At 46.6% G+C, this 25,095-nt stretch overlaps 1 protein-coding gene across 3 annotated transcripts in view; it reads right to left on the bottom strand.

Annotated features, from left to right (window-relative positions):
- DNHD1 (dynein heavy chain domain 1) overlaps positions 1 to 25,095 on the bottom strand; it is a 445,323-nt gene that overhangs the window by 11,071 nt on the left and 409,157 nt on the right. For all 3 annotated transcript variants that reach the window (XM_068266455.1, XM_068266454.1, XM_068266453.1), the window contains exons 40-42: positions 20,588 to 20,792; positions 6,218 to 6,303; positions 2,360 to 2,512 (exon numbers count right to left, since the gene is read on the bottom strand). In XM_068266455.1, coding sequence (XP_068122556.1) covers positions 2,360 to 2,512; positions 6,218 to 6,303; positions 20,588 to 20,792 — 444 coding nt within the window. The remainder of the gene's footprint in view (positions 1 to 2,359; positions 2,513 to 6,217; positions 6,304 to 20,587; positions 20,793 to 25,095) is intronic.

A 25,095-nucleotide genomic window follows, 5' to 3' on the forward strand; every position in this document is an offset into this window, starting at 1 on the left:
ATGGTGAGCTTCATAGAGGAACTGACTTTGAGGTAAGTATGTAATATTCATTTGCAGCTACTTCATGTGTTTATTTTAAATGATTTGACTTGCTTCAGGTTCCCTTTAACCATTTCTGCCGCCCAGACGTCCGGGCGGCTGCTCCTCTGCCGCGCTTTGGCGCGCTCCCCCGTGGTGTCCTCCGGTAGCCCTGGGATCAGTGAACGGGAACATGGTTCCCGATCACCAATCCGTCTCCCCAGCAGAAAAACCAAAGCGCTCTTACAAGAGGCTTCAGTTTTTCTGCCTGGAAAAAATGTCCGCATCCCCCTTGTGCTTCCGCTTAGCGAGAAGTACAAGGAGGGAAAACGAAAATGAAGGTGGCCATCTTGTGGCCAAATAGTAAAACTACATCTACATATTTTTTACATTACAATTTGCACATATAATAACATTAAAAATTAACTGTTTATTACCCAAATAAAAAATTTTATGAAAAAAAAAGACATACTTTTTAAATATGCATGTGAAGGGGGTATACTACTAAAAATTTTTAAATTATAAGCTTGTAAATAGTGATGGACGCAAAACGGAAACAATGCACCTTTATTTCCAAATAAAATATTGGCGCCATACATTGTGATAGAAACAAAATTTAAATGGTATAATTACCGAGACAAATGGGCAAATAAAATGCATAGGTTTTAATTATGGTAGCGTGGATTATTTTAAAGCTATAATGGCTGAAAACTGAGAAATAATGATTTTTTTCCATTTTTTTCTTAATATTCCTGTTAAAATGCATTTAGAAAAAAATAATTCTTAGCAAAATGTACCACCCAAAGAAAGCCTAATTAGTGGCGGAAAAAACAAGCTATAGATCAATAAATTGTGATAAGTAGTGATAAAGTTATTAGCGAATGAATGGGAGGTGAAAATTGCTCTGATGCATAAGGTAAAAAATCCCCGCGGGCTGAAATGGTTAATAAGCTAGCTACTGTGTGCTAAGCAGAGATCTGACATCTGCTAGAGAGAGACTGCAGTGTATTGTGTTACGGTTCAGCGCTATAGTGTAGCTCGGATTGTTCATTGGTACCGTGTGAGATTGCATTGTGTGTGTGCCGTTCTCGATGGATTGACCTAACGCTCGTGGCTGACCCAAGATATGTGACGCCAGCCTGAGTGCGAGCAGCTCGACAGCAGTGCATGAAGTTGTAATAGTGCCATAGACAGGGAAAGATCTCCTTCGGTACAGGAATCTGTGTGTGTATGGCAGTATCGTTCACACATGGCTGCTAGTGGTGGCTGAGTCTTGCAGAGTGCAGTTCTTTTATCTTACTTGAGGCTCCTCCTCTGGATTTGGTGAAACCCGTCAGGCCCTGTCTCTGCTGAGATAGAAGGATCTCCTTGTCTCCCTCCGTTATATAAAGTGTGTTGTGTGCAGTAATCACTCATGCAGAATTACTGGAGCAGGTTTATGTACAAGTTACTGCAGCCCTGTGACATCAGCCATGCAGCACATACACAGCAGGACAGGAAGTGTACAGCATCATAGACAGATGCCATGCAATCAGAATATCACAGCGCCATCTGCAGGCCAGAAGTATGAGCTCCTCCCATCTCTCCATTATATGACTACCTGTGACTCCGCCCCTTACTAGTGCAGACAGGAAGTTAGAGAGACAGCGGCTGAACTGATCATGATTTATGTACAAGTTACTGCAGCCCTGTGACATCAGCCATGCTATGGCTGGATAGTGGCTGGACAGTGTGCTGGGTAAGGGCTCTGCCTCTCACACAGGAGACCAGGGTTCGAACCTCGGCTCGGCCTGTTCAGTAAGCCAGCACCTATTCAGTTGGAGACCTTGGGCAAGTCTCCCCAACACTGCTACTGCCTATAGAGCGCGTCCTAGTGGCTGCAGCTCTGGCGCTTTGAGTCCGCCAGGAGAAAAGTGTGATATAAATGTTCTGTGTTTGTATGTATCTCCAGCACGAACGCACGCACACAGCAACAAGTCTAAAGCAGCATAGTTAGATGCCATGCAATCAGTATATCACAGCGCCATCTGCAGGCCAGAAGTATGAGCTCCTCCCATCTCTCCATTATATGACTACCTGTGACTCCGCCCCTTACTAGTGAAGACAGGAAGTTAGAGAGACGGCGGCTGAACTGATCATGATTTATGTACAAGTTACTGCAGCCCTGTGACATCAGCCATGCTATGTATGCAGCACACACACACACAGCAGGACAGGAAGTCTACAGCAGCATAGACAGATGCCATGCAATCAGAATATCACAGCGCCATCTGCAGGCCAGAAGTATGAGCTCCTCCCCTCTCTCCATTACATGATTATACAGTATTATACATAATCTCACCTGTTTCTCTGCCCCTCACTAGTGAAGACAGGAAGTTAGAGAGACGGCGGCTGAACTGATCATGAGGCAGGTTCTGAAGACATTGCTGGGTGACGTCCATCACAGTTTGTGTGTCTCCATCATCTGTCATGTGACCTCCATATATGATGTCACCTGTGGGAGGGAACACGTATGACATCACACAAGGCATTATTATTCCAGCCACTGGGGGAGCACGCAATGGCTGCAGTTATTAGTCGTGTCCTATATAATAATACCCTGTCACAGCGTCCTCCTGTGACCGTCCATCCGTACCAGTGGCCTGGCGTGCATGTGCAGGACGCGCCTAGGCGGGCTTAGGGCATGTGCGTACGGGGGAGGAGCATGCGTGAGGAAACGCACACGGTTGTGGACGGCCCGTGCCAGTTCCCTCGCATCCATTAACCAACAGGCTTGGAGACTAGTTATACAATAATCAGACGTTATTAAACAGGCTTGGAGACTAGTTATATGATAATCAGACGTTATTAAACAGGCTTGGAGACTAGTTATACAATAATCAGACTTTATTAAATGGGCTTGGAGACTAGTTATATGATAATCAGACATTATTAAACAGGCTTGGAGACTAGTTATATGATAATCAGACATTATTAAACAGGCTTGGAGACTAGTTATATGATAATCAGACATTATTAAACAGGCTTGGAGACTAGTTATATAATAATCAGACATTATTAAACAGGCTTGGAGACTAGTTATATGATAATCAGACATTATTAAACAGGCTTGGAGACTAGTTATATGATAATCAGACATTATTAAACAGGCTTGGAGACTAGTTATATAATAATCAGACATCATTAAACAGGCTTGGAGACTAGTTATATGATAATCAGACATTATTAAACAGGCTTGGAGACTAGTTATATGATAATCAGACGTTATTAAACAGGCTTGGAGACTAGTTATATAATAATCAGATGTTATTAAACAGGCTTGGAGACTAGTTATATGATAATCAGACATTATTAAACAGGCTTGGAGACTAGTTATATGATAATCAAACATTATTAAACAGGCTTGGAGACTAGTTATATGATAATCAGACATTATTAAACAGGCTTGGAGACTAGTTATATGATAATCAGACTTTATTAAACAGGCTTGGAGACTAGTTATATGATAATCAGATATTATTAAATAGGCTTGGAGACTAGTTATATAATAATCAGACGTTATTAAACAGGCTTGGAGACTAGTTATATAATAATCAGATGTTATTAAACAGGCTTGGAGACTAGTTATATAATAATCAGACTTTATTAAACGGGCTTGGAGACTAGTTATATAATAATCAGACTTTATTAAACAGGCTTGGCCTTGGAGACTAGTTATATAATGATCAGACATTATTAAACAGGCTTGGAGACTAGTTATATAATAATCAGATGTTATTAAACAGGCTTGGAGACTAGTTATATAATAATCAGACATTATTAAACAGGCTTGGAGACTAGTTATATGATAATCAGACTTTATTAAACAGGCTTGGAGACTAGTAATATAATAATCAGATGTTATTAAACAGGCTTGGAGACTAGTTATATGATAATCAGACATTATTAAACAGGCTTGGAGACTAGTTATATGATAATCAGACATTATTAAACAGGCTTGGAGACTAGTTATATGATAATCAGACTTTATTAAACAGGCTTGGAGACTAGTAATATAATAATCAGATGTTATTAAACAGGCTTGGAGACTAGTTATATGATAATCAGACATTATTAAACAGGCTTGGAGACTAGTTATATGATAATCAGACATTATTAAACAGGCTTGGAGACTAGTTATATGATAATCAGACATTATTAAACAGGCTTGGAGACTAGTTATATGATAATCAGACATTATTACATAGGCTTGGAGACTAGTTATATAATAATCAGACATCATTAAACAGGCTTGGAGACTAGTTATATGATAATCAGACATTATTAAATAGGCTTGGAGACTAGTTATATAATAATCATACGTTATTAAACAGGCTTGGAGACTAGTTATATAATAATCAGATGTTATTAAACAGGCTTGGAGACTAGTTATATAATAATCAGACATTATTAAAAAGGCTTGGAGACTAGTTATATAATAATCAGATGTTATTAAACAGGCTTGGAGACTAGTTATATAATAATCAGATGTTATTAAACAGGCTTGGAGACTAGTTATATAATAATCAGATGTTATTAAACAGGCTTGGAGACTAGTTATATAATAATCAGACTTTATTAAACGGGCTTGGAGACTAGTTATATAATAATCAGACTTTATTAAACAGGCTTGGCCTTGGAGACCAGTTATATAATGATCAGACATTATTAAACAGGCTTGGAGACTAGTTATATAATAATCAGATGTTATTAAACAGGCTTGGAGACTAGTTATATAATAATCAGACATTATTAAACAGGCTTGGAGACTAGTTATATGATAATCAGACGTTATTAAACAGGCTTGGAGACTAGTTATATAATAATCAGATGTTATTAAACAGGCTTGGAGACTAGTTATATGATAATCAGACATTATTAAACAGGCTTGGAGACTAGTTATATGATAATCAGACATTATTAAACAGGCTTGGAGACTAGTTATATAATAATCAGACATTATTAAACAGGCTTGGAGACTAGTTATATAATAATCAGATGTTATTAAACAGGCTTGGAGACTAGTTATATAATAATCAGATGTTATTAAACAGGCTTGGAGACTAGTTATATAATAATCAGACGTTATTAAACAGGCTTGGAGACTAGTTATATAATAATCAGACTTTATTAAACGGGCTTGGAGACTAGTTATATAATAATCAGACTTTATTAAACAGGCTTGGCCTTGGAGACTAGTTATATAATGATCAGACATTATTAAACAGGCTTGGAGACTAGTTATATAATAATCAGATGTTATTAAACAGGCTTGGAGACTAGTTATATAATAATCAGACATTATTAAACAGGCTTGGAGACTAGTTATATAATAATCAGACATTATTAAACAGGCTTGGAGACTAGTTATATAATAATCAGACTTTATTAAACGGGCTTGGAGACTAGTTATATAATAATCAGATGTTATTAAACAGGCTTGGAGACTAGTTATATAATAATCAGATGTTATTAAACAGGCTTGGAGACTAGTTATATAATAATCAGATGTTATTAAACAGGCTTGGAGACTAGTTATATAATAATCAGACATTATTAAACAGGCTTGGAGACTAGTTATATAATAATCAGACTTTATTAAACGGGCTTGGAGACTAGTTATATAATAATCAGACTTTATTAAACAGGCTTGGCCTTGGAGACTAGTTATATAATGATCAGACATTATTAAACAGGCTTGGAGACTAGTTATATAATAATCAGATGTTATTAAACAGGCTTGGAGACTAGTTATATAATAATCAGATGTTATTAAACAGGCTTGGAGACTAGTTATATAATAATCAGATGTTATTAAACAGGCTTGGAGACTAGTAATATAATAATCAGATGTTATTAAACAGGCTTGGAGACTAGTTATATAATAATCAGACATTATTAAACAGGCTTGGAGACTAGTTATATAATAATCAGACTTTATTAAACGGGCTTGGAGACTAGTTATATAATAATCAGACATTATTAAACAGGCTTGGAGACTAGTTATATGATAATCAGACATTATTAAACAGGCTTGGAGACTAGTTATATAATAATCAGACATTATTAAACAGGCTTGGAGACTAGTTATATGATAATCAGACGTTATTAAACAGGCTTGGAGACTAGTTGTAATCAGAGGTATACAGTCATACTATACCTGTGAGATACACCATGGTATCCATCCAGTCTGCTGGCCCCACCCTCTCCGCACAGCGTAACATCATCTCCAGCTCCGCCACACCCCTATTCATGAAAGACACACCCAGTCACATGACTTCATCAGACCTCCTCCACATTACCCCCGAGACCCCTGAATTGTAGAAAATGCCATTATACTAGCTAGTCACACCCCCTGAAGTGAGAGGGGTATGGGGGCTGCCATGTTTATTTCCTGTTGCCTGTCTGACTGGCTCAGGACTCCTGTCCAGCTTGCTGTACGGGGCTTGTATCCTCGGACTTGTGTTTCCATGGATTGCCCAATTTGGATGTGCAGCCTTTCACTGGCATGTGACGTGTGGGGAGTACCTGTGGGGGGCATTATTTCATGGGAGCTGAATGAGGGCACTCTGTAATATTATTATTATTTTAACTTAAAGCAAATGCAATAATAAAGAGACGAAGGCAGTGTCAAGGTGCATAAAATGGGCTGCGGCCTTTTATTGGGCTCTGCTAAACCTTTATTAACCAATATAAAAAGTGAAACCATTTAAAGCACAACAAAAACCATCTCTGGCAGGAAAGGCCCAGGGAAAGAGGGGTGTGAGTCTAACAGGAACCACCCCCAGGAGACCTTGGAGGACCACCCCATGAAGAAACGGTCACCTCCAGCTCAGAGTGACAATACCACTCTGGGGGGGGGGGAGGGAACGTCGGCTTTCTTGAAGAAGAAGGTGAGCAGCTGTATTAGAACCAGGCCTGTGTATATATACAGGCAGAAACATTCTGATAGGTTGCTTTGCCAAACACATGTTGCACATTCAGCCAATCTCTGCTGCAGAACTCTTGTTGACCTGTAAACAAAACAAACAGCAGCATCCTGTGCCAAACAACATCTGAAATAAGATCTGAGCCATATTTCTAGAGGGCAAACTTCCCTCCAAAACTCAAATAAAAAACAGCCCTGGAAGGTCCCATGGCCGGCCTCCCTTTAGGGCGGGGGCCTCCAGGCATACTCCTCACCCCCAACTATCTGAGCACCACAATCACCTCCTCGTCAGATCTGTAATGATTGAGATGCTGCTGGCTGAGCCTTGGAGATCTGCCACCCTTCCAGGACAGAACTGATCACTGGGGTTCTGTATCCATGGAAACAACGACTCCCCCTATTAGGGAAACAACCCCTTATTTGTCAGAATCTGGGGCCCCTGGGTTGGATGGGCTGCCCTCCATATGTAGTAATGATCTTACCTATGCTTGCTGTAACTAACCCTACCTATGCTGCATCATCGTATTGATGCTGTACTTTCAGTATGGGATCTGTTTCTACTTTGCGATATCGCATCTTTTTATCGTTTCATTTGATTTTTCATAAAATTGATAATAAAAAGAAAAGTGAAAAAAGCAAAACAAAAAAAAACCAATACCAGCTTCCTGGCTGTCCTGCTGATCTCTCTGGCTGCAGTAGTGTCTGAATCACACGCCTGAAACAAGCATGTAGCTAGTCTTGTCACACTTCCGTCACCTTATCTACATGCTTGTTCAGGGGCTATGGCAAAAATATTAGAGGCAGAGGATCAGGAGGACAGCCAGGCAACTGGTATTGGTTAAAGGACTTCCGAGGCCAAAATGAAGAAAATTACACTATACCTTTTTTTTTTTTTAACAATTTACTTTTTATTGAGTTTTCCAACAGAAACTGGTACAACAAAGTGTCACGCAGCTGCGTGACACTGAGACTGAATAACATTGGTACAGCTTATATCAATAAACATAAGAATACAAGATATCATAGGGGTGCTTACATAACCTCGATTATATAGCAGTAGATAAGCAAAAAAATGAGGCAACTTAGTATCTAGTATTGCATATTGTTAAATACAAATATGATAATGTCTATGTGACTGGATAATCAGTGAGAAACTGAGCCACACCAATGTTGGAGATGAGAGGAAAATTAGGAAGAGAGAAGAAGTCTCCGGAGCCTGCCATCATCCTCCAAGAACAGCACAAATATCATCATGTTTATCATTGCATAGAGACATATAGGGTAGGGGAGGGGGTTATTATTTTAGTCTTCTGGACCAGTCGGAAGGGCTTCAACATTATTGTACCAAGGGGCCCATATTTTGTCATTTCTTTGAGGACAGTTACGACTTTTGTACGTTAAACGATATAGGGGTAGAGCTTTCATTATGGTAGATTTCCAAAAATTGAAAGAAGGGGGTTTATCTGACTTCCATGTGCGTAATATTTCTTTACGCGCGTAAAAGCACAGTATTCTGACCAGATATTGAGAGTGTTTGCCTGGTGGGATATCGTCCAACAGACCTAGTAAAAGTGCTCTAGGGGATAGCATTAATCGTGTTTGAAGAATTTCATTGATCAAGTCAGTGATCTGCGACCAAAACCCACAGACCATTGGACATTCCCAAAACATATGAAAGTAAGTTTCCCAATCAACAGCACATCTGGAGCAGTTTGGAGAACTAGAGCGAGAGATTTTATGCATACGCATAGGCGTTAAATATGTTCTATGTAAGAATTTGAATTGAATTAATCTATCTTTTGCTGATATTGGTACTTTAATGAAGACTTCTAAGATTTCCTCCCAGTCCTTGTCGTCTAGCCCAGGAATCTCCTCATTCCACCTGGATTGGCCCTAGACAGGCTATGCGTAGTATGATTCATAAGAGTGAAGTATATTACTGAGAGAGATTTATCCAGGTTATTGATCATTAGTGTTTGTTCTAGGTCACATGAGGTTAGGACTGGGCTGAAGTCCTTAAATTGCGTATTATAAGCGTGGCGGAGCTGCAGATATCTAAAGAACATCTTGTTTGTTAAGTTATAGTTGTTTTTGAGAGTGTTAAATGATAGCAACCCTTCGTCTCCTACTATGTGCTGTATGGCTTTAATACCCTGGCGGGCCCACAGACCGGGATCCGGTATTTGCAGAAAGTGTATTAGGGAGGGATTGTCCCATAGAGGGGTATGGGGGGATATATTTTTGGCTCCTCCCGTGTATTTAAGCATATCCTTCCATACCTTGACTGTGGCAGTCATAGGCGTTGTGCATCTAGAATCGTTTTTGGTACCACGGAATGCTAACAAAGTCATTCGTTCATAAGTCCCCAGTCTTGCCGCCTCCACTGCCACCGCGGCGTTATATCTATCCTGGGAGAACCACCAGCGTACAGTTACCAAAACAGCTGTGCAGTAATATAAATATAAGTTGGGTAAGGCCAAACCACCTTGGTCAGCTGGAAGTTGCAGAGTAGGAAGACTGACTCTCGGTACTGCTCCGTCCCAAAAAGAGCCTGTTATTAGAGAGTGTAAACTCCTAAAGAAGGCTTTGGGAATAATGATTGGGGTTTGGCGGAAGATATACAGAAACTTAGGCAAGAATATCATTTTAAAGATGTTGATTTTACCAATTAATGAAACCCTATACCTTTTTATTAGCAGAATCCACGGAGGACGTCCTGCGCGTCCCCCGCTCCGTTCCGCCGTCAATGCAGGCCGCTCCGTTCCCCCAGGGCATGGCCTGACCCCACCGAAAGGGTCGCATCGATTCCACCTCTAAGATGGCCGCCGCCTTGATCCGCGGCCGCGCAGTACGCTTTGCCGCGAGTGCAACTGCGCAGCCTTTAGCCCGCCTCCCGCCGCGTAGTGGGTCCCGGCATGCTCCCCAAGTGTACGTCGGGCGCGCTCACATCACTGCGCAGTCGCACTCGTGGCAAAGCGTACTGCGCAGCTGCGGATCAAGGCGTCGGCCATCTTAGAGGTGGAAACGATGCGACCCGTTGGGTGGGGGCGGGCCATGCCCTGGGGGAATGGAGCGGGGGACGCGCAGGACGTCCTCCGTGGATTCTGCTAATGAAAAGCTATAGTGTCATTTTCTTCATTTTGGCCTCGGAAGTCCTTTAACGCAGGGAACACAGTTGCAGGGAACACAGTTGCAGGGAACACAGTTGCAGGGAACACAGTTGCAGGGAACACAGTCGCAGGGAACACAGTCGCAGGGAACACAGTCGCAGGGAACACAGTCGCAGGGAACACAGTCGCAGGGAACACAGTCGCAGGGAACACAGTCGCAGGGAACACAGTCGCAGGGAACACAGTCGCAGGGAACACAGTCGCAGGGAACACAGTCGCAGGGAACACAGTCGCAGGGAACACAGTCGCAGGGAACACAGTTGCAGGGAACACAGTTGCAGGGAACACAGTTGCAGGGAACACAGTTGCAGGGCCGTTTTCCCAGGTTTCCCTCAGGCTTTGAGTTTGCGCTTAATGCGCGCGTTTTTCCACGTGCGTTTCCATGTTTATGTGTTTGCATTTCATGTACTGCCATGCAATGTGTGGGAAAAAGCAGAAAACTGTGTTTACAAAACACCCAAAAAAAAACACGAACGCAAATGTGCACAGACAGACCCAGCGCATGCGTTTCCGTGCAAGGCTACTGACTTCAATAGCCTTTACAATTGTGCAGCAAAACGCGCAAAAACACATGTAGTGTGATCCCTGCCTACCTGACAAAATAGCGTGCAAGTGAGTGGGGAGGCTGCCGGGTATCTTACTATTCCTGCTGTTCAGGAAATGCTGTTCAAAACAAAGAAAACCCTGAGAATCCCCCATGAGGAGATGGGCTGCCCCAAAACCTGTCGGTTCTGTCACATTTTTAATGCCTCCTTTTTTTTCGCAATAGTGGTCCTTAAAAATGAAATAAATATGGCAGCCTACATATATTTCTCACTTCGGACGTGTTTTACAAACATTTTTTCTTTGAAATACTGGTTGAACTCGATAGACGTATGTGTTTTTTCAACCAAAATAACTATGTAACTATGTAAATCGGTTTTCTCAAAAACGACAGGGTCTTTAGGAAAAAAAGGGTTTTTTTTTTCTTCCCAATATTTTCTAGCCACGTACCAGGCATATAAGCTGCTCTGCATATAGTCCTATCATCCCTATGGCCACCAGGCATATAAGCTGCTCTGCATGTAGTCCCATCATCCCTATGGCCACCAGGCATATAAGCTGCTCTGCATGTAGTCCCATCATCCCTATGGCCACCAGGCATATAAGCTGCTCTGCATGTAGTCCCATCATCCCTATGGCCACCAGGCATATAAGCTGCTCTGCATGTAGTCCCATCATCCCTATGGCCACCAGGCATATAAGCTGCTCTGCATGTAGTCCCATCATCCCTATGGCCACCAGGCATATAAGCTGCTCTGCATGTAGTCCCATCATCCCTATGGCCACCAGGCATATAAGCTGCTCTGCATGTAGTCCCATCATCCCTATGGCCACCAGGCATATAAGCTGCTCTGCATGTAGTCCTATCATCCCTATGGCCACCAGGCATATAAGCTGCTCTGCATGTAGTCCCATCATCCCTATGGCCACCAGGCATATAAGCTGCTCTGCATGTAGTCCTATCATCCCTATGGCCACCAGGCATATAAGCTGCTCTGCATGTAGTCCCATCATCCCTATGGCCACCAGGCATATAAGCTGCTCTGCATGTAGTCCTATCATCCCTATGGCCACCAGGCATATAAGCTGCTCTGCATGTAGTCCTATCATCCCTATGGCCACCAGGCATATAAGCTGCTCTGCATGTAGTCCCATCATCCCTATGGCCACCGGCATATAAGCTGCTCTGCATGTAGTCCCATCATCCCTATGGCCACCAGGCATATAAGCTGCTCTGCATGTACTCCCATCATCCCTATGGCCACCAGGCATATAAGCTGCTCTGCGTGTAGTCCCATCATCCCTATGGCCACCAGGCATATAAGCTGCTCTGCATGTAGTCCCATCATCCCTATGGCCACCAGGCATATAAGCTGCTCTGCATGTAGTCCCATCATCCCTATGGCCACCGGCATATAAGCTGCTCTGCATGTAGTCCCATCATCCCTATGGCCACCAGGCATATAAGCTGCTCTGCATGTAGTCCCATCATCCCTATGGCCACCAGGCATATAAGCTGCTCTGCGTGTAGTCCCATCATCCCTATGGCCACCAGGCATATAAGTTGCTCTGCATGTAGTCCCATCATCCCTATGGCCACCAGGCATATAAGCTGCTCTGCATGTAGTCCCATCATCCCTATGGCCACCAGGCATATAAGCTGCTCTGCATGTAGTCCCATCATCCCTATGGCCACCAGGCATATAAGCTGCTCTGCATGTAGTCCCATCATCCCTATGGCCACGTACCAGGCATATAAGCTGCTCTGCGTGTAGTCCTATCATCCCTATGGCCACCAGGCATATAGGCTGCTCTGCATGTAGTCCTATCATCCCTATGGCCACCAGGCATATAAGCTGCTCTGCATGTAGTCCTATCATCCCTATGGCCACCAGGCATATAAGCTGCTCTGCATGCAGTCCTATCATCCCTATGGCCACCAGGCATATAAGCTGCTCTGCATGTAGTCCTATCATCCCTATGGCCACCAGGCATATAAGCTGCTCTGCGTGTAGTCCCATCATCCCTATGGCCACCAGGCATATAAGCTGCTCTGCATGTAGTCCTATCATCCCTATGGCTCCCAGGCATATAAGCTGCTCTGCATGTAGTCCTATCATCCCTATGGCCACCAGGCATATAAGCTGCTCTGCATGTAGTCCCATCATCCCTATGGCCACCAGGCATATAAGCTGCTCTGCATGTAGTCCTATCATCCCTATGGCCACCAGGCATATAAGCTGCTCTGCATGTAGTCCTATCATCCCTATGGCCACCAGGCATATAAGCTGTTCTGCATGTAGTCCCATCATCCCTATGGCCACCAGGCATATAAGCTGCTCTGCATGTAGTCCTATCATCCCTATGGCCACCAGGCATATAAGCTGCTCTGCATGTAGTCCCATCATCCCTATGGCCACCAGGCATATAAGCTGCTCTGCATGTAGTCCCATCATCCCTATGGCCACCAGGCATATAAGCTGCTCTGCATGTAGTCCTATCATCCCTATGGCCACCAGGCATATAAGCTGCTCTGCATGTAGTCCCATCATCCCTATGGCCACCAGGCATATAAGCTGCTCTGCATGTAGTCCCATCATCCCTATGGCCACCAGGCATATAAGCTCCTCTGCATATAGTCCTATCATCCCTATGGCCACCAGGCATATAAGCTGCTCTGCATGTAGTCCTATCATCCCTATGGCCACCAGGCATATAAGCTGCTCTGCATGTAGTCCTATCATCCCTATGGCCACCAGGCATATAAGCTGCTCTGCATGTAGTCCTATCATCCCTATGGCCACCAGGCATATAAGCTGCTCTGCATGTAGTCCCATCATCCCTATGGCCACTTACCAGGCATATAAGCTGCTCTGCATGTAGTCCCATCATCCCTATGGCCACCAGGCATATAAGCTGCTCTGCATGTAGTCTCATCATCCCTATGGCCAGCAGGCATATAAGCTGCTCTGCATGTAGTCCCATCATCCCTATGGCCACCAGGCATATAAGCTGCTCTGCATGTAGTCCCATCATCCCTATGGCCACCAGGCATATAAGCTGCTCTGCATGTAGTCCTATCATCCCTATGGCCACCAGGCCTATAAGCTGCTCTGCATGTAGTCCTATCATCCCTATGGCCACCAGGCATATAAGCTGCTCTGCATGTAGTCCTATCATCCCTATGGCCACTTACCAGGCATATAAGCTGCTCTGCATGTAGTCCTATCATCCCTATGGTCACCAGGCATATAAGCTGCTCTGCATGTAGTCCTATCATCCCTATGGCCACCAGGCATATAAGCTGCTCTGCATGTAGTCCCATCATCCCTATGGCCACCAGGCATATAAGCTGCTCTGCATGTAGTCCTATCATCCCTATGGCCACCAGGCATATAAGCTGCTCTGCATGTAGTCCTATCATCCCTATGGCCACCAGGCATATAAGCTGCTCTGCATGTAGTCCCATCATCCCTATGGCCACCAGGCCTATAAGCTGTTCTGCATGTAGTCCTATCTTCCCTATGGCCACCAGGCATATAAGCTGCTCTGCATGTAGTCCTATCATCCCTATGGCCACCAGGCATATAAGCTGCTCTGCATGTAGTCCTATCATCCCTATGGCCACCAGGCATATAAGCTGCTCTGCATGTAGTCCCATCATCCCTATGGCCACCAGGCCTATAAGCTGTTCTGCATGTAGTCCTATCATCCCTATGGCCACCAGGCATATAAGCTGCTCTGCATGTAGTCCCATCATCCCTATGGCCACCAGGCATATAAGCTGTTCTGCATGTAGTCCTATCATCCCTATGGCCACCAGGCATATAAGTTGCTCTGCATGTAGTCCCATCATCCCTATGGCCACCAGGCATATAAGCTGCTCTGCATGTAGTCCCATCATCCCTATGGCCACTTACCAGGCATATAAGCTGCTCTGCATGTAGTCCCATCATCCCTATGGCCACCAGGCATATAAGCTGCTCTGCATGTAGTCCCATCATCCCTATGGCCACCAGGCATATAAGCTGCTCTGCATGTAGTCCTATCATCCCTATGGCCACCAGGCATATAAGCTGCTCTGCATGTAGTCCCATCATCCCTATGGCCACCAGGCATATAAGCTGCTCTGCATGTAGTCCCATCATCCCTATGGCCACCAGGCATATAAGCTGCTCTGCATGTAGTCCCATCATCCCTATGGCCACCAGGCATATAAGCTGCTCTGCATGTAGTCCTATCATCCCTATGGCCACCAGGCATATAAGTTGCTCTGCATGTAGTCCCATCATCCCTATGGCCACTTACCAGGCATATAAGCTGCTCTGCATGTAGTCCCATCATCCCTATGGCCACCAGGTATATAAGCTGCTCTGCATGTAGTCCCATCATCCCTATGGCCACCAGGCATATAAGCTGCTCTGCATGTAGTCCTATCATCCCTATGGCCACCAGGCATATAAGCTGCTCTGCATGTAGTCCCATCATCCCTATGGCCACTTACCAGGCATATAAGCTGCTCTGCATGTAGTCCCATCATCCCTATGGCCACCAGGCATATAAGCTGCTCTGCATGTAGTCCCATCATCCCTATGGCCACCAGGCATATAAGCTGCTCTGCATGTAGTCCCATCATCCCTATGGCCACCAGGCATATAAGCTGCTCTGCATGTAGTCCCATCATCCCTATGGCCACCAGGCATATAAGATGCTCTGCATGTAGTCCTATCATCCCTATGGCCACCAGGCATATAAGCTGCTCTGCATGTAGTCCCATCATCCCTATGGCCACCAGGCATATAAGCTGCTCTGCATGTAGTCCTATCATCCCTATGGCCACCAGGCATATAAGCTGCTCTGCATGTAGTCCCATCATCCCTATGGCAACCAGGCATATAAGCTGCTCTGCATGTAGTCCCATCATCCCTATGGCCACCAGGCATATAAGCTGCTCTGCATGTAGTCCTATCATCCCTATGGCCACCAGGCATATAAGCTGCTCTGCATGTAGTCCCATCATCCCTATGGCCACCAGGCATATAAGCTGCTCTGCATGTAGTCCTATCATCCCTATGGCCACCAGGCATATAAGCTGCTCTGCATGTAGTCCCATCATCCCTATGGCCACCAGGCATATAAGCTGCTCTGCATGTAGTCCTATCATCCCTATGGCCACCAGGCATATAAGCTGCTCTGCATGTAGTCCTATCATCCCTATGGCCACCAGGCATATAAGCTGCTCTGCATGTAGTCCCATCATCCCTATGGCCACCGGCATATAAGCTGCTCTGCATGTAGTCCCATCATCCCTATGGCCACCAGGCATATAAGCTGCTCTGCATGTAGTCCCATCATCCCTATGGCCACCAGGCATATAAGCTGCTCTGCATGTAGTCCCATCATCCCTATGGCCACCAGGCATATAAGCTGCTCTGCATGTAGTCCCATCATCCCTATGGCCACCGGCATATAAGCTGCTCTGCATGTAGTCCCATCATCCCTATGGCCACCAGGCATATAAGCTGCTCTGCATGTAGTCCCATCATCCCTATGGCCACCAGGCATATAAGCTGCTCTGCGTGTAGTCCCATCATCCCTATGGCCACCAGGCATATAAGCTGCTCTGCATGTAGTCCCATCATCCCTATGGCCACCAGGCATATAAGCTGCTCTGCATGTAGTCCCATCATCCCTATGGCCACTTACCAGGCATATAAGCTGCTCTGCATGTAGTCCCATCATCCCTATGGCCACCAGGCATATAAGCTGCTCTGCATGTAGTCCCATCATCCCTATGGCCACCAGGCATATAAGCTGCTCTGCATGTAGTCCCATCATCCCTATGGCCACCAGGCATATAAGCTGCTCTGCATGTAGTCCCATCATCCCTATGGCCACGTACCAGGCATATAAGCTGCTCTGCGTGTAGTCCTATCATCCCTATGGCCACCAGGCATATAGGCTGCTCTGCATGTAGTCCTATCATCCCTATGGCCACCAGGCATATAAGCTGCTCTGCATGTAGTCCTATCATCCCTATGGCCACCAGGCATATAAGCTGCTCTGCATGTAGTCCCATCATCCCTATGGCCACCAGGCATATAAGCTCCTCTGCATATAGTCCTATCATCCCTATGGCCACCAGGCATATAAGCTGCTCTGCATGTAGTCCTATCATCCCTATGGCCACCAGGCATATAAGCTGCTCTGCATGTAGTCCTATCATCCCTATGGCCACCAGGCATATAAGCTGCTCTGCATGTAGTCCTATCATCCCTATGGCCACCAGGCATATAAGCTGCTCTGCATGTAGTCCTATCATCCCTATGGCCACCAGGCATATAAGCTGCTCTGCATGTAGTCCTATCATCCCTATGGCCACTTACCAGGCATATAAGCTGCTCTGCATATAGTCCTATCATCCCTATGGCCACCAGGCCTATAAGCTGCTCTGCATGTAGTCCTATCATCCCTATGGCCACCAGGCATATAAGCTGCTCTGCATGTAGTCCTATCATCCCTATGGCCACTTACCAGGCATATAAGCTGCTCTGCATGTAGTCCTATCATCCCTATGGTCACCAGGCATATAAGCTGCTCTGCATGTAGTCCTATCATCCCTATGGCCACCAGGCATATAAGCTGCTCTGCATGTAGTCCCATCATCCCTATGGCCACCAGGCATATAAGCTGCTCTGCATGTAGTCCTTTCATCCCTATGGCCACCAGGCATATAAGCTGCTCTGCATGTAGTCCTATCATCCCTATGGCCACCAGGCATATAAGCTGCTCTGCATGTAGTCCCATCATCCCTATGGCCACCAGGCCTATAAGCTGTTCTGCATGTAGTCCTATCTTCCCTATGGCCACCAGGCATATAAGCTGCTCTGCATGTAGTCCTATCATCCCTATGGCCACCAGGCATATAAGCTGCTCTGCATGTAGTCCTATCATCCCTATGGCCACCAGGCATATAAGCTGCTCTGCATGTAGTCCCATCATCCCTATGGCCACCAGGCCTATAAGCTGTTCTGCATGTAGTCCTATCATCCCTATGGCCACCAGGCATATAAGCTGCTCTGCATGTAGTCCCATCATCCCTATGGCCACCAGGCATATAAGCTGCTCTGCATGTAGTCCTATCATCCCTATGGCCACCAGGCATATAAGTTGCTCTGCATGTAGTCCCATCATCCCTATGGCCACCAGGCATATAAGCTGCTCTGCATGTAGTCCCATCATCCCTATGGCCACTTACCAGGCATATAAGCTGCTCTGCATGTAGTCCCATCATCCCTATGGCCACCAGGCATATAAGCTGCTCTGCATGTAGTCCCATCATCCCTATGGCCACCAGGCATATAAGCTGCTCTGCATGTAGTCCTATCATCCCTATGGCCACCAGGCATATAAGCTGCTCTGCATGTAGTCCCATCATCCCTATGGCCACCAGGCATATAAGCTGCTCTGCATGTAGTCCCATCATCCCTATGGCCACCAGGCATATAAGCTGCTCTGCATGTAGTCCCATCATCCCTATGGCCACCAGGCATATAAGCTGCTCTGCATGTAGTCCTATCATCCCTATGGCCACCAGGCATATAAGTTGCTCTGCATGTAGTCCCATCATCCCTATGGCCACCAGGCATATAAGCTGCTCTGCATGTAGTCCTATCATCCCTATGGCCACCAGGCATATAAGCTGCTCTGCATGTAGTCCCATCATCCCTATGGCCACTTACCAGGCATATAAGCTGCTCTGCATGTAGTCCCATCATCCCTATGGTTACCAGGCATATAAGCTGCTCTGCATGTAGTCCCATCATCCCTATGGCCACCAGGTATATAAGCTGCTCTGCATGTAGTCCCATCATCCCTATGGCCACCAGGCATATAAGCTGCTCTGCATGTAGTCCTATCATCCCTATGGCCACCAGGCATATAAGCTGCTCTGCATGTAGTCCCATCATCCCTATGGCCACTTACCAGGCATATAAGCTGCTCTGCATGTAGTCCCATCATCCCTATGGTTACCAGGCATATAAGCTGCTCTGCATGTAGTCCCATCATCCCTATGGCCACCAGGCATATAAGCTGCTCTGCATGTAGTCCCATCATCCCTATGGCCACCAGGTATATAAGCTGCTCTGCATGTAGTCCCATCATCCCTATGGCCACCAGGCATATAAGCTGCTCTGCATGTAGTCCTATCATCCCTATGGCCACCAGGCATATAAGCTGCTCTGCATGTAGTCCCATCATCCCTATGGCCACTTACCAGGCATATAAGCTGCTCTGCATGTAGTCCCATCATCCCTATGGTTACCAGGCATATAAGCTGCTCTGCATGTAGTCCTATCATCCCTATGGCCACCAGGCATATAAGCTGCTCTGCATGTAGTCCCATCATCCCTATGGTCACCAGGCATATAAGCTGCTCTGCATGTAGTCCCATCATCCCTATGGCCACCAGGCCTATAAGCTGCTCTGCATGTAGTCCCATCATCCCTATGGCCACCAGGCATATAAGCTGCTCTGCATGTAGTCCTATCATCCCTATGGCCACCAGGCATATAAGCTGCTCTGCATGTAGTCCCATCATCCCTATGGCCACCAGGCATATAAGCTCCTCTGCATGTAGTCCCATCATCCCTATGGCCACCAGGCATATAAGCTGCTCTGCATGTAGTCCCATCATCCCTATGGCCACCAGGCATATAAGCTGCTCTGCATGTAGTCCCATCATCCCTATGGCCACCAGGCATATAAGCTGCTCTGCATGTAGTCCCATCATCCCTATGGCCACCAGGCATATAAGCTGCTCTGCATGTAGTCCCATCATCCCTATGGCCACCAGGCATATAAGCTGCTCTGCATGTAGTCCTATCATCCCTATGGCCACCAGGCATATAAGATGCTCTGCATGTAGTCCCATCATCCCTATGGCCACTTACCAGGCATATAAGCTGCTCTGCATGTAGTCCCATCATCCCTATGGCCACCAGGCATATAAGCTGCTCTGCATGTAGTCCTATCATCCCTATGGCCACCAGGCATATAAGCTGCTCTGCATGTAGTCCTATCATCCCTATGGCCACCAGGCATATAAGCTGCTCTGCATGTAGTCCCATCATCCCTATGGCCACCAGGCATATAAGCTGCTCTGCATGTAGTCCCATCATCCCTATGGCCACCAGGCATATAAGCTGCTCTGCATGTAGTCCCATCATCCCTATGGCCACCAGGCATATAAGCTGCTCTGCATGTAGTCCCATCATCCCTATGGCCACCAGGCATATAAGCTCCTCTGCATATAGTCCTATCATCATAAGCTGCTCTGCATGTAGTCCCATCATCCCTATGGCCACTTACCAGGCATATAAGCTGCTCTGCATGTAGTCCCATCATCCCTATGGCCACCAGGCATATAAGCTGCTCTGCATGTAGTCTCATCATCCCTATGGCCAGCAGGCATATAAGCTGCGTGAGTTTTGGTGTAGGGTTCATAATGATTACTAGTGTGAACTAGGAGGATGGTCTTCTGACCCAGAACCCTGTTTCCTCCAGTCCACTTTATTCACAGTTAACAATTTAGCTAGCAAATATGATAATATGATAACGTTTTAATGCGATCTTAATAAAAGCTAAGTTTTATATACTTTTCTATTAGGGTATACCTTTGTTTAGGGCCACCAGGCATATAAGCTGCTCTGCATGTAGTCCTATCATCCCTATGGCCACCAGGCATATAAGCTGCTCTGCATGTAGTCCTATCATCCCTATGGCCACCAGGCATATAAGCTGCTCTGCATGTAGTCCCATCATCCCTATGGCAACTAGGCATATAAGCTGCTCTGCATGTAGTCCCATCATCCCTATGGCCACTTACCAGGCATATAAGCTGCTCTGCATGAAGTCGCTGTAATCCTGTCTGAGGATGAGGATGTTGTGGAGAATAAGTAATCGCTGCATTCTGGGGTCTCTCAGCCGCTCCCCCAATTCCTGAACAATCACTCTGCAGCTCTCCTGGAGAAGATCACAGACTGGTGGGCGCAAGAGGACAGGAGCCTCCCGAGATATGCGTCTGATGTGACCTGCCGAGAATAACAGAGGTCAGGAGATTCAGAGGTCAGACAAGTCAGGGGGTCAGAGGGACTCGGGAGGTCAGAAGAGTCGGGGGGTCAGACGAGTCAGGGGATCAGAGGACTCGGGGAGTCAGAGAACTCGGGAGGTCAGAAGAACCGGGGGGGGTCAGACAGAGGGACTCGGGGGGTAAGACAGCGGGACTCGGGGGGGTCAGAGAACTCGGGAGATCAGAAGAGTCAGGGGGTCAGAGGACTCGGGGGGGTGCAGAGGAGTGAGGGGCCATGGCCGGCCTTTGACCTGAGCGACCAGAGCGGTTGCTCAGGGCGCCGGCTTCCAGGGAGGCGCACGCTTCCCTCCCTCCATGAAAATGTCTTCCCCTGCACAGCTTCCCTCATTCCCTCCTGATTAATGTCCCCGCTCTGAGCTCCCTTCCCTCCCTACCTGGGAACGGTGCAGGCAGTGGCTCTCACCTTCCATCTCGCAAACACCACCAGCAGCTTTGCTCAGCTTCTGAATGGTGGCTTTAAGGGTCCTCGCTTGGTGAGGTCATCAAGCAAAGCCCTTACAAATTAATTCAGAAGAATGCCCGGGGAGCTGAGCAAAGCGCTGTTTGTGAGATGGACAGTGAGGCTGCAGAGTGGCAAGTTTGGATATAGCCTCTCTCAGCCAGGGATGGATCTGCACTGCACAGCAGGGGGGAGAGAGATCGGAGTGCTGCAGCTGGAAGCTCGTCTAGCAGGAGAGGTGATAGTGGAGCTGAGTAAGCTGGGCAATTACAACTAGTTTACTTTCTGTCTGACTTTGATCTGGTATCTGTGCAGTGTCCCCCGGACCCCCTCCCCCTCTCTGCTTTCTCACTTCTCACTAGTGTTGTCCGGATCATGAACGATTCGGATCTTTGATCCGAATCTATTTTGTGAGTCGAATCATCCGAATCATCAAAATGAGTGATTCGGATCGCAAAAGGGGCGGGGCCAGGAGCGACACGCCCCCTCTCAGCGGGCAGTGGGGTAGTGATGGGAATTCCGGCTCTTCTCAGAGAATCGGCTCTTCTGAATCGGCTCCCATTAAAGAGCCGGCTCTTACGGCTCTGAATCGGCTCTTCATTAAATATCACTAAACACCACTCAGAATCGGAGTAAAAGCCCCGCCCCGTCTCCATGACAACTCTAGACTGCTTCTCTGACTGGGGCAATCCCTCCTGCTACTGCTTTGCTCTGCCTCATACACTCCTACAAGCTGCAAGAGGAGGACTACATCTCCCAGCATGCCTCAGCGCCCTTTATTACACAGCAAATCAGAGCTGTGTGGGGCGGCTGAGGCATCGGCTCTTTTAAAACTGAGAGCCGGCTCTTGTCGTTCGCAGCAAAGAGCCGCCTCTTAGAGCCGGCTCGTTCACGAAAGACCCATCACTACAGCGGGGTCCTGGAAGCAGAGCAGAGATGGATCGCTCTGTTGGAAGGGAGGCAGCCTTGCAGGGAGACAGGTAGAGGAGAGAGAGGGGACATGGGTGCCACTGCCAGATATGTGTAGAGCACACATACTGGCTATAATGTGCTGCTGATTATAGGCTGTCTGTTCTGTAGTGCTGCACAGTGATCACATGGGAAGCTTTTGGCTCAGCTCAGCACAGCTCAGTAACTTTGCAGGCACTGTGATTGCTGGGCAATATGATCCTCCTGCACTCGCACTAAACAGCTGCACTTCACTTCTGGGAATGCTTTCCTTCACTGTGTGACGTTTCCATTCAAAGTACACAGATGAACATGTAGGTGAAATATATGTAAAGCATATGATAGCAGCATGTAGGTATTGTGTGCAAACAAACATTTCTGCTCTCTGCTCGTCCCTCCTCCCTTCTCTGTCCACTCCCTGCCCTCTATCCACCATCTCCCCTTCTCTGTGTGTCCACCCCCCTCCCCTTCTCTGTCCACTCCCTGCCCTCTGTCCATCTTCTCCCCTTCTCTGTGTGTCCATCCCCCTCCCCTGTCCACAGCAGGGAAAGACGGTAGTAAAATGATCCGAGATTCGGATCAAAGATCCGGATCTTTTCAATGATCCGATTCGAATCATCCGGATCATTGAAAAGATCCGAACTTCCCATCTCTACTTCTCACCATAGTATGATAGTTTATTTAACCCTGCACGTCCCAGCCACACTGAATAAAGACTGGAGCACTAGTGAGAAACTATTAATCTCTCCACAGGATCTCCTCTGCCTCTCCCACTGTATCTTCCCTTCTTTCTGATGTCCCACTTTTTTATTTCCCACATCTATCTCCCTCCCCATTCTCATGTCTCTCTCCCTTCCACACAGTCCTTAGTATTTTTATTATTAAGGTGCCCATACATGGGCAGATCGACTAAGAGACAGATCTCTCTCTGATCGGAGAGAGATCTGCCGGCTGACCACACACCACAGGCGATTCTCTCAGGAATCAGTTTTGTGACGGCGCCTCTCTGATGTCCCCCCAATGTAAATATCCATCATGCCCCCCCCCCCATTCGTGGCTTGTGCAGTATACTTCACCTGTCAGTGTCTGTTGCTGGCTGTCTCCGCACTACACGTAGTTGCCGGCATGTACGTGGGTACGTGTGTGACTTCACGCATGCACCTACGTATACGCCAGCAACCAAGTGGGACACGTGTATGAGGATGGACCCCAAAGCCAGGGGCGGCCACCGACAGGTAAAGTATACTACACAGGGCTGCGGGGGAGGGGGGCACATTTTACATTGGGGGGACAGCTCAGGGAGTTTTGCTCCTCATCCTGATATTGCGCGCCATTGCTGCCGTGCACCTGATCGAGCATGCCAGCCCTACATCTTGCAGCATGTCCAATCAATACATGCAACCAATTTTATCCCCAAATTGGTTGCACTATTGATCAGGCATGTTCTTGGCAGCACCGATTTATCTATGGCATGTGTGTGTGTGTAATTTGCATGTGTGTGTGAGATCTGCATGTGTGTGATCTGCATGCGTGTGTGTGTGTGATCTGCATGTGTGTGATCTGCATGTGTGTGATCTGCATGTGTGTGATCTGCATGTGTGTGTGTGTGTGATCTGCATGTGTGTGATCTGCATGCGTGTGTGTGTGTGTGATCTGCATGTGTGTGATCTGCATGCGTGTGATCTGCATGTGTGTGATCTGCATGCGTGTGATCTGCATGTGTGTGATCTGCATGTGTGTGTGTGTGTGATCTGCATGTGTGTGATCTGCATGTGTGTGATCTACATGTGTGTGATCTGCATGTGTGTGTGCGTGAGATCTGCATGTGTGTGATCTGCATGCGTGTGTGTGTGTGATCTGCATGTGTGTGATCTGCATGTGTGTGATCTGCATGTGTGTGATCTGCATGTGTGTGTGTGTGTGTGTGATCTGCATGTGTGTGATCTGCATGCGTGTGTGTGATCTGCATGTGTGTGATCTGCATGCGTGTGATCTGCATGTGTGTGATCTGCATGTGTGTGTGTGTGTGATCTGCATGTGTGTGATCTGTATGCGTGTGATCTGTATGCGTGTGTGTGTGTGATCTGCATGTGTGTGATCTGCATGTGTGTGATCTGCATGTGTGTGTGTGTGTGATCTGCATGTGTGTGATCTGCATGTGTGTGATCTGCATGTGTGTGATCTGCATGCGTGTGTGTGTGATCTGCATGTGTGTGATCTGCATGTGTGTGATCTGCATGCGTGTGATCTGCATGCGTGTGTGTGTGTGATCTGCATGTGTGTGATCTGCATGTGTGTGATCTGCATGTGTGTGTGTGTGTGTGATCTGCATGTGTGTGATCTGCATGCGTGTGTGTGATCTGCATCTGTGTGATCTGCATGTGTGTGATCTTTGTGTGTGTGATCTGCATGTGTGTGTGTGTGTGATCTGCGTGTGTATTTGATCTGCGTGTGTGTGGTCTGTGTGATCTGCATGTGTGTGATCTGTGTCTGTGTGATCTGCATGTGTGTGTGTGATCTGCATGTGTGTGATCTGCATGTGTGTGATCTGCATGTGTGTGATCTGTGTCTGTGTGATCTGCATGCGTGTGTGTGTGTGATCTGCGTGTGTATTTGATCTGCGTGTGTGTGGTCTGTGTGATCTGTGTCTGTGTGTGCGTGCGTGCGCGTGAAGAGGATGAGGGGGGGGGGGGGGGGGCACCAAAATCTGGTTACGCTCAGGGCGCTGTGAAACCTAAGGCCGGCCCTGTGAGGGGCTATGAAGAATTAGAGGATTAGTGGACAGAGCAGTGGTGGAATCGGCGATGAGACATAAAAGGGGAGGAGTTGCAGTGTGACCAGTAATATAGATATATTT

The sequence above is a fragment of the Hyperolius riggenbachi genome, chromosome 2, assembly GCF_040937935.1.
Source record: "Hyperolius riggenbachi isolate aHypRig1 chromosome 2, aHypRig1.pri, whole genome shotgun sequence".
NCBI lineage: Eukaryota > Metazoa > Chordata > Amphibia > Anura > Hyperoliidae > Hyperolius > Hyperolius riggenbachi.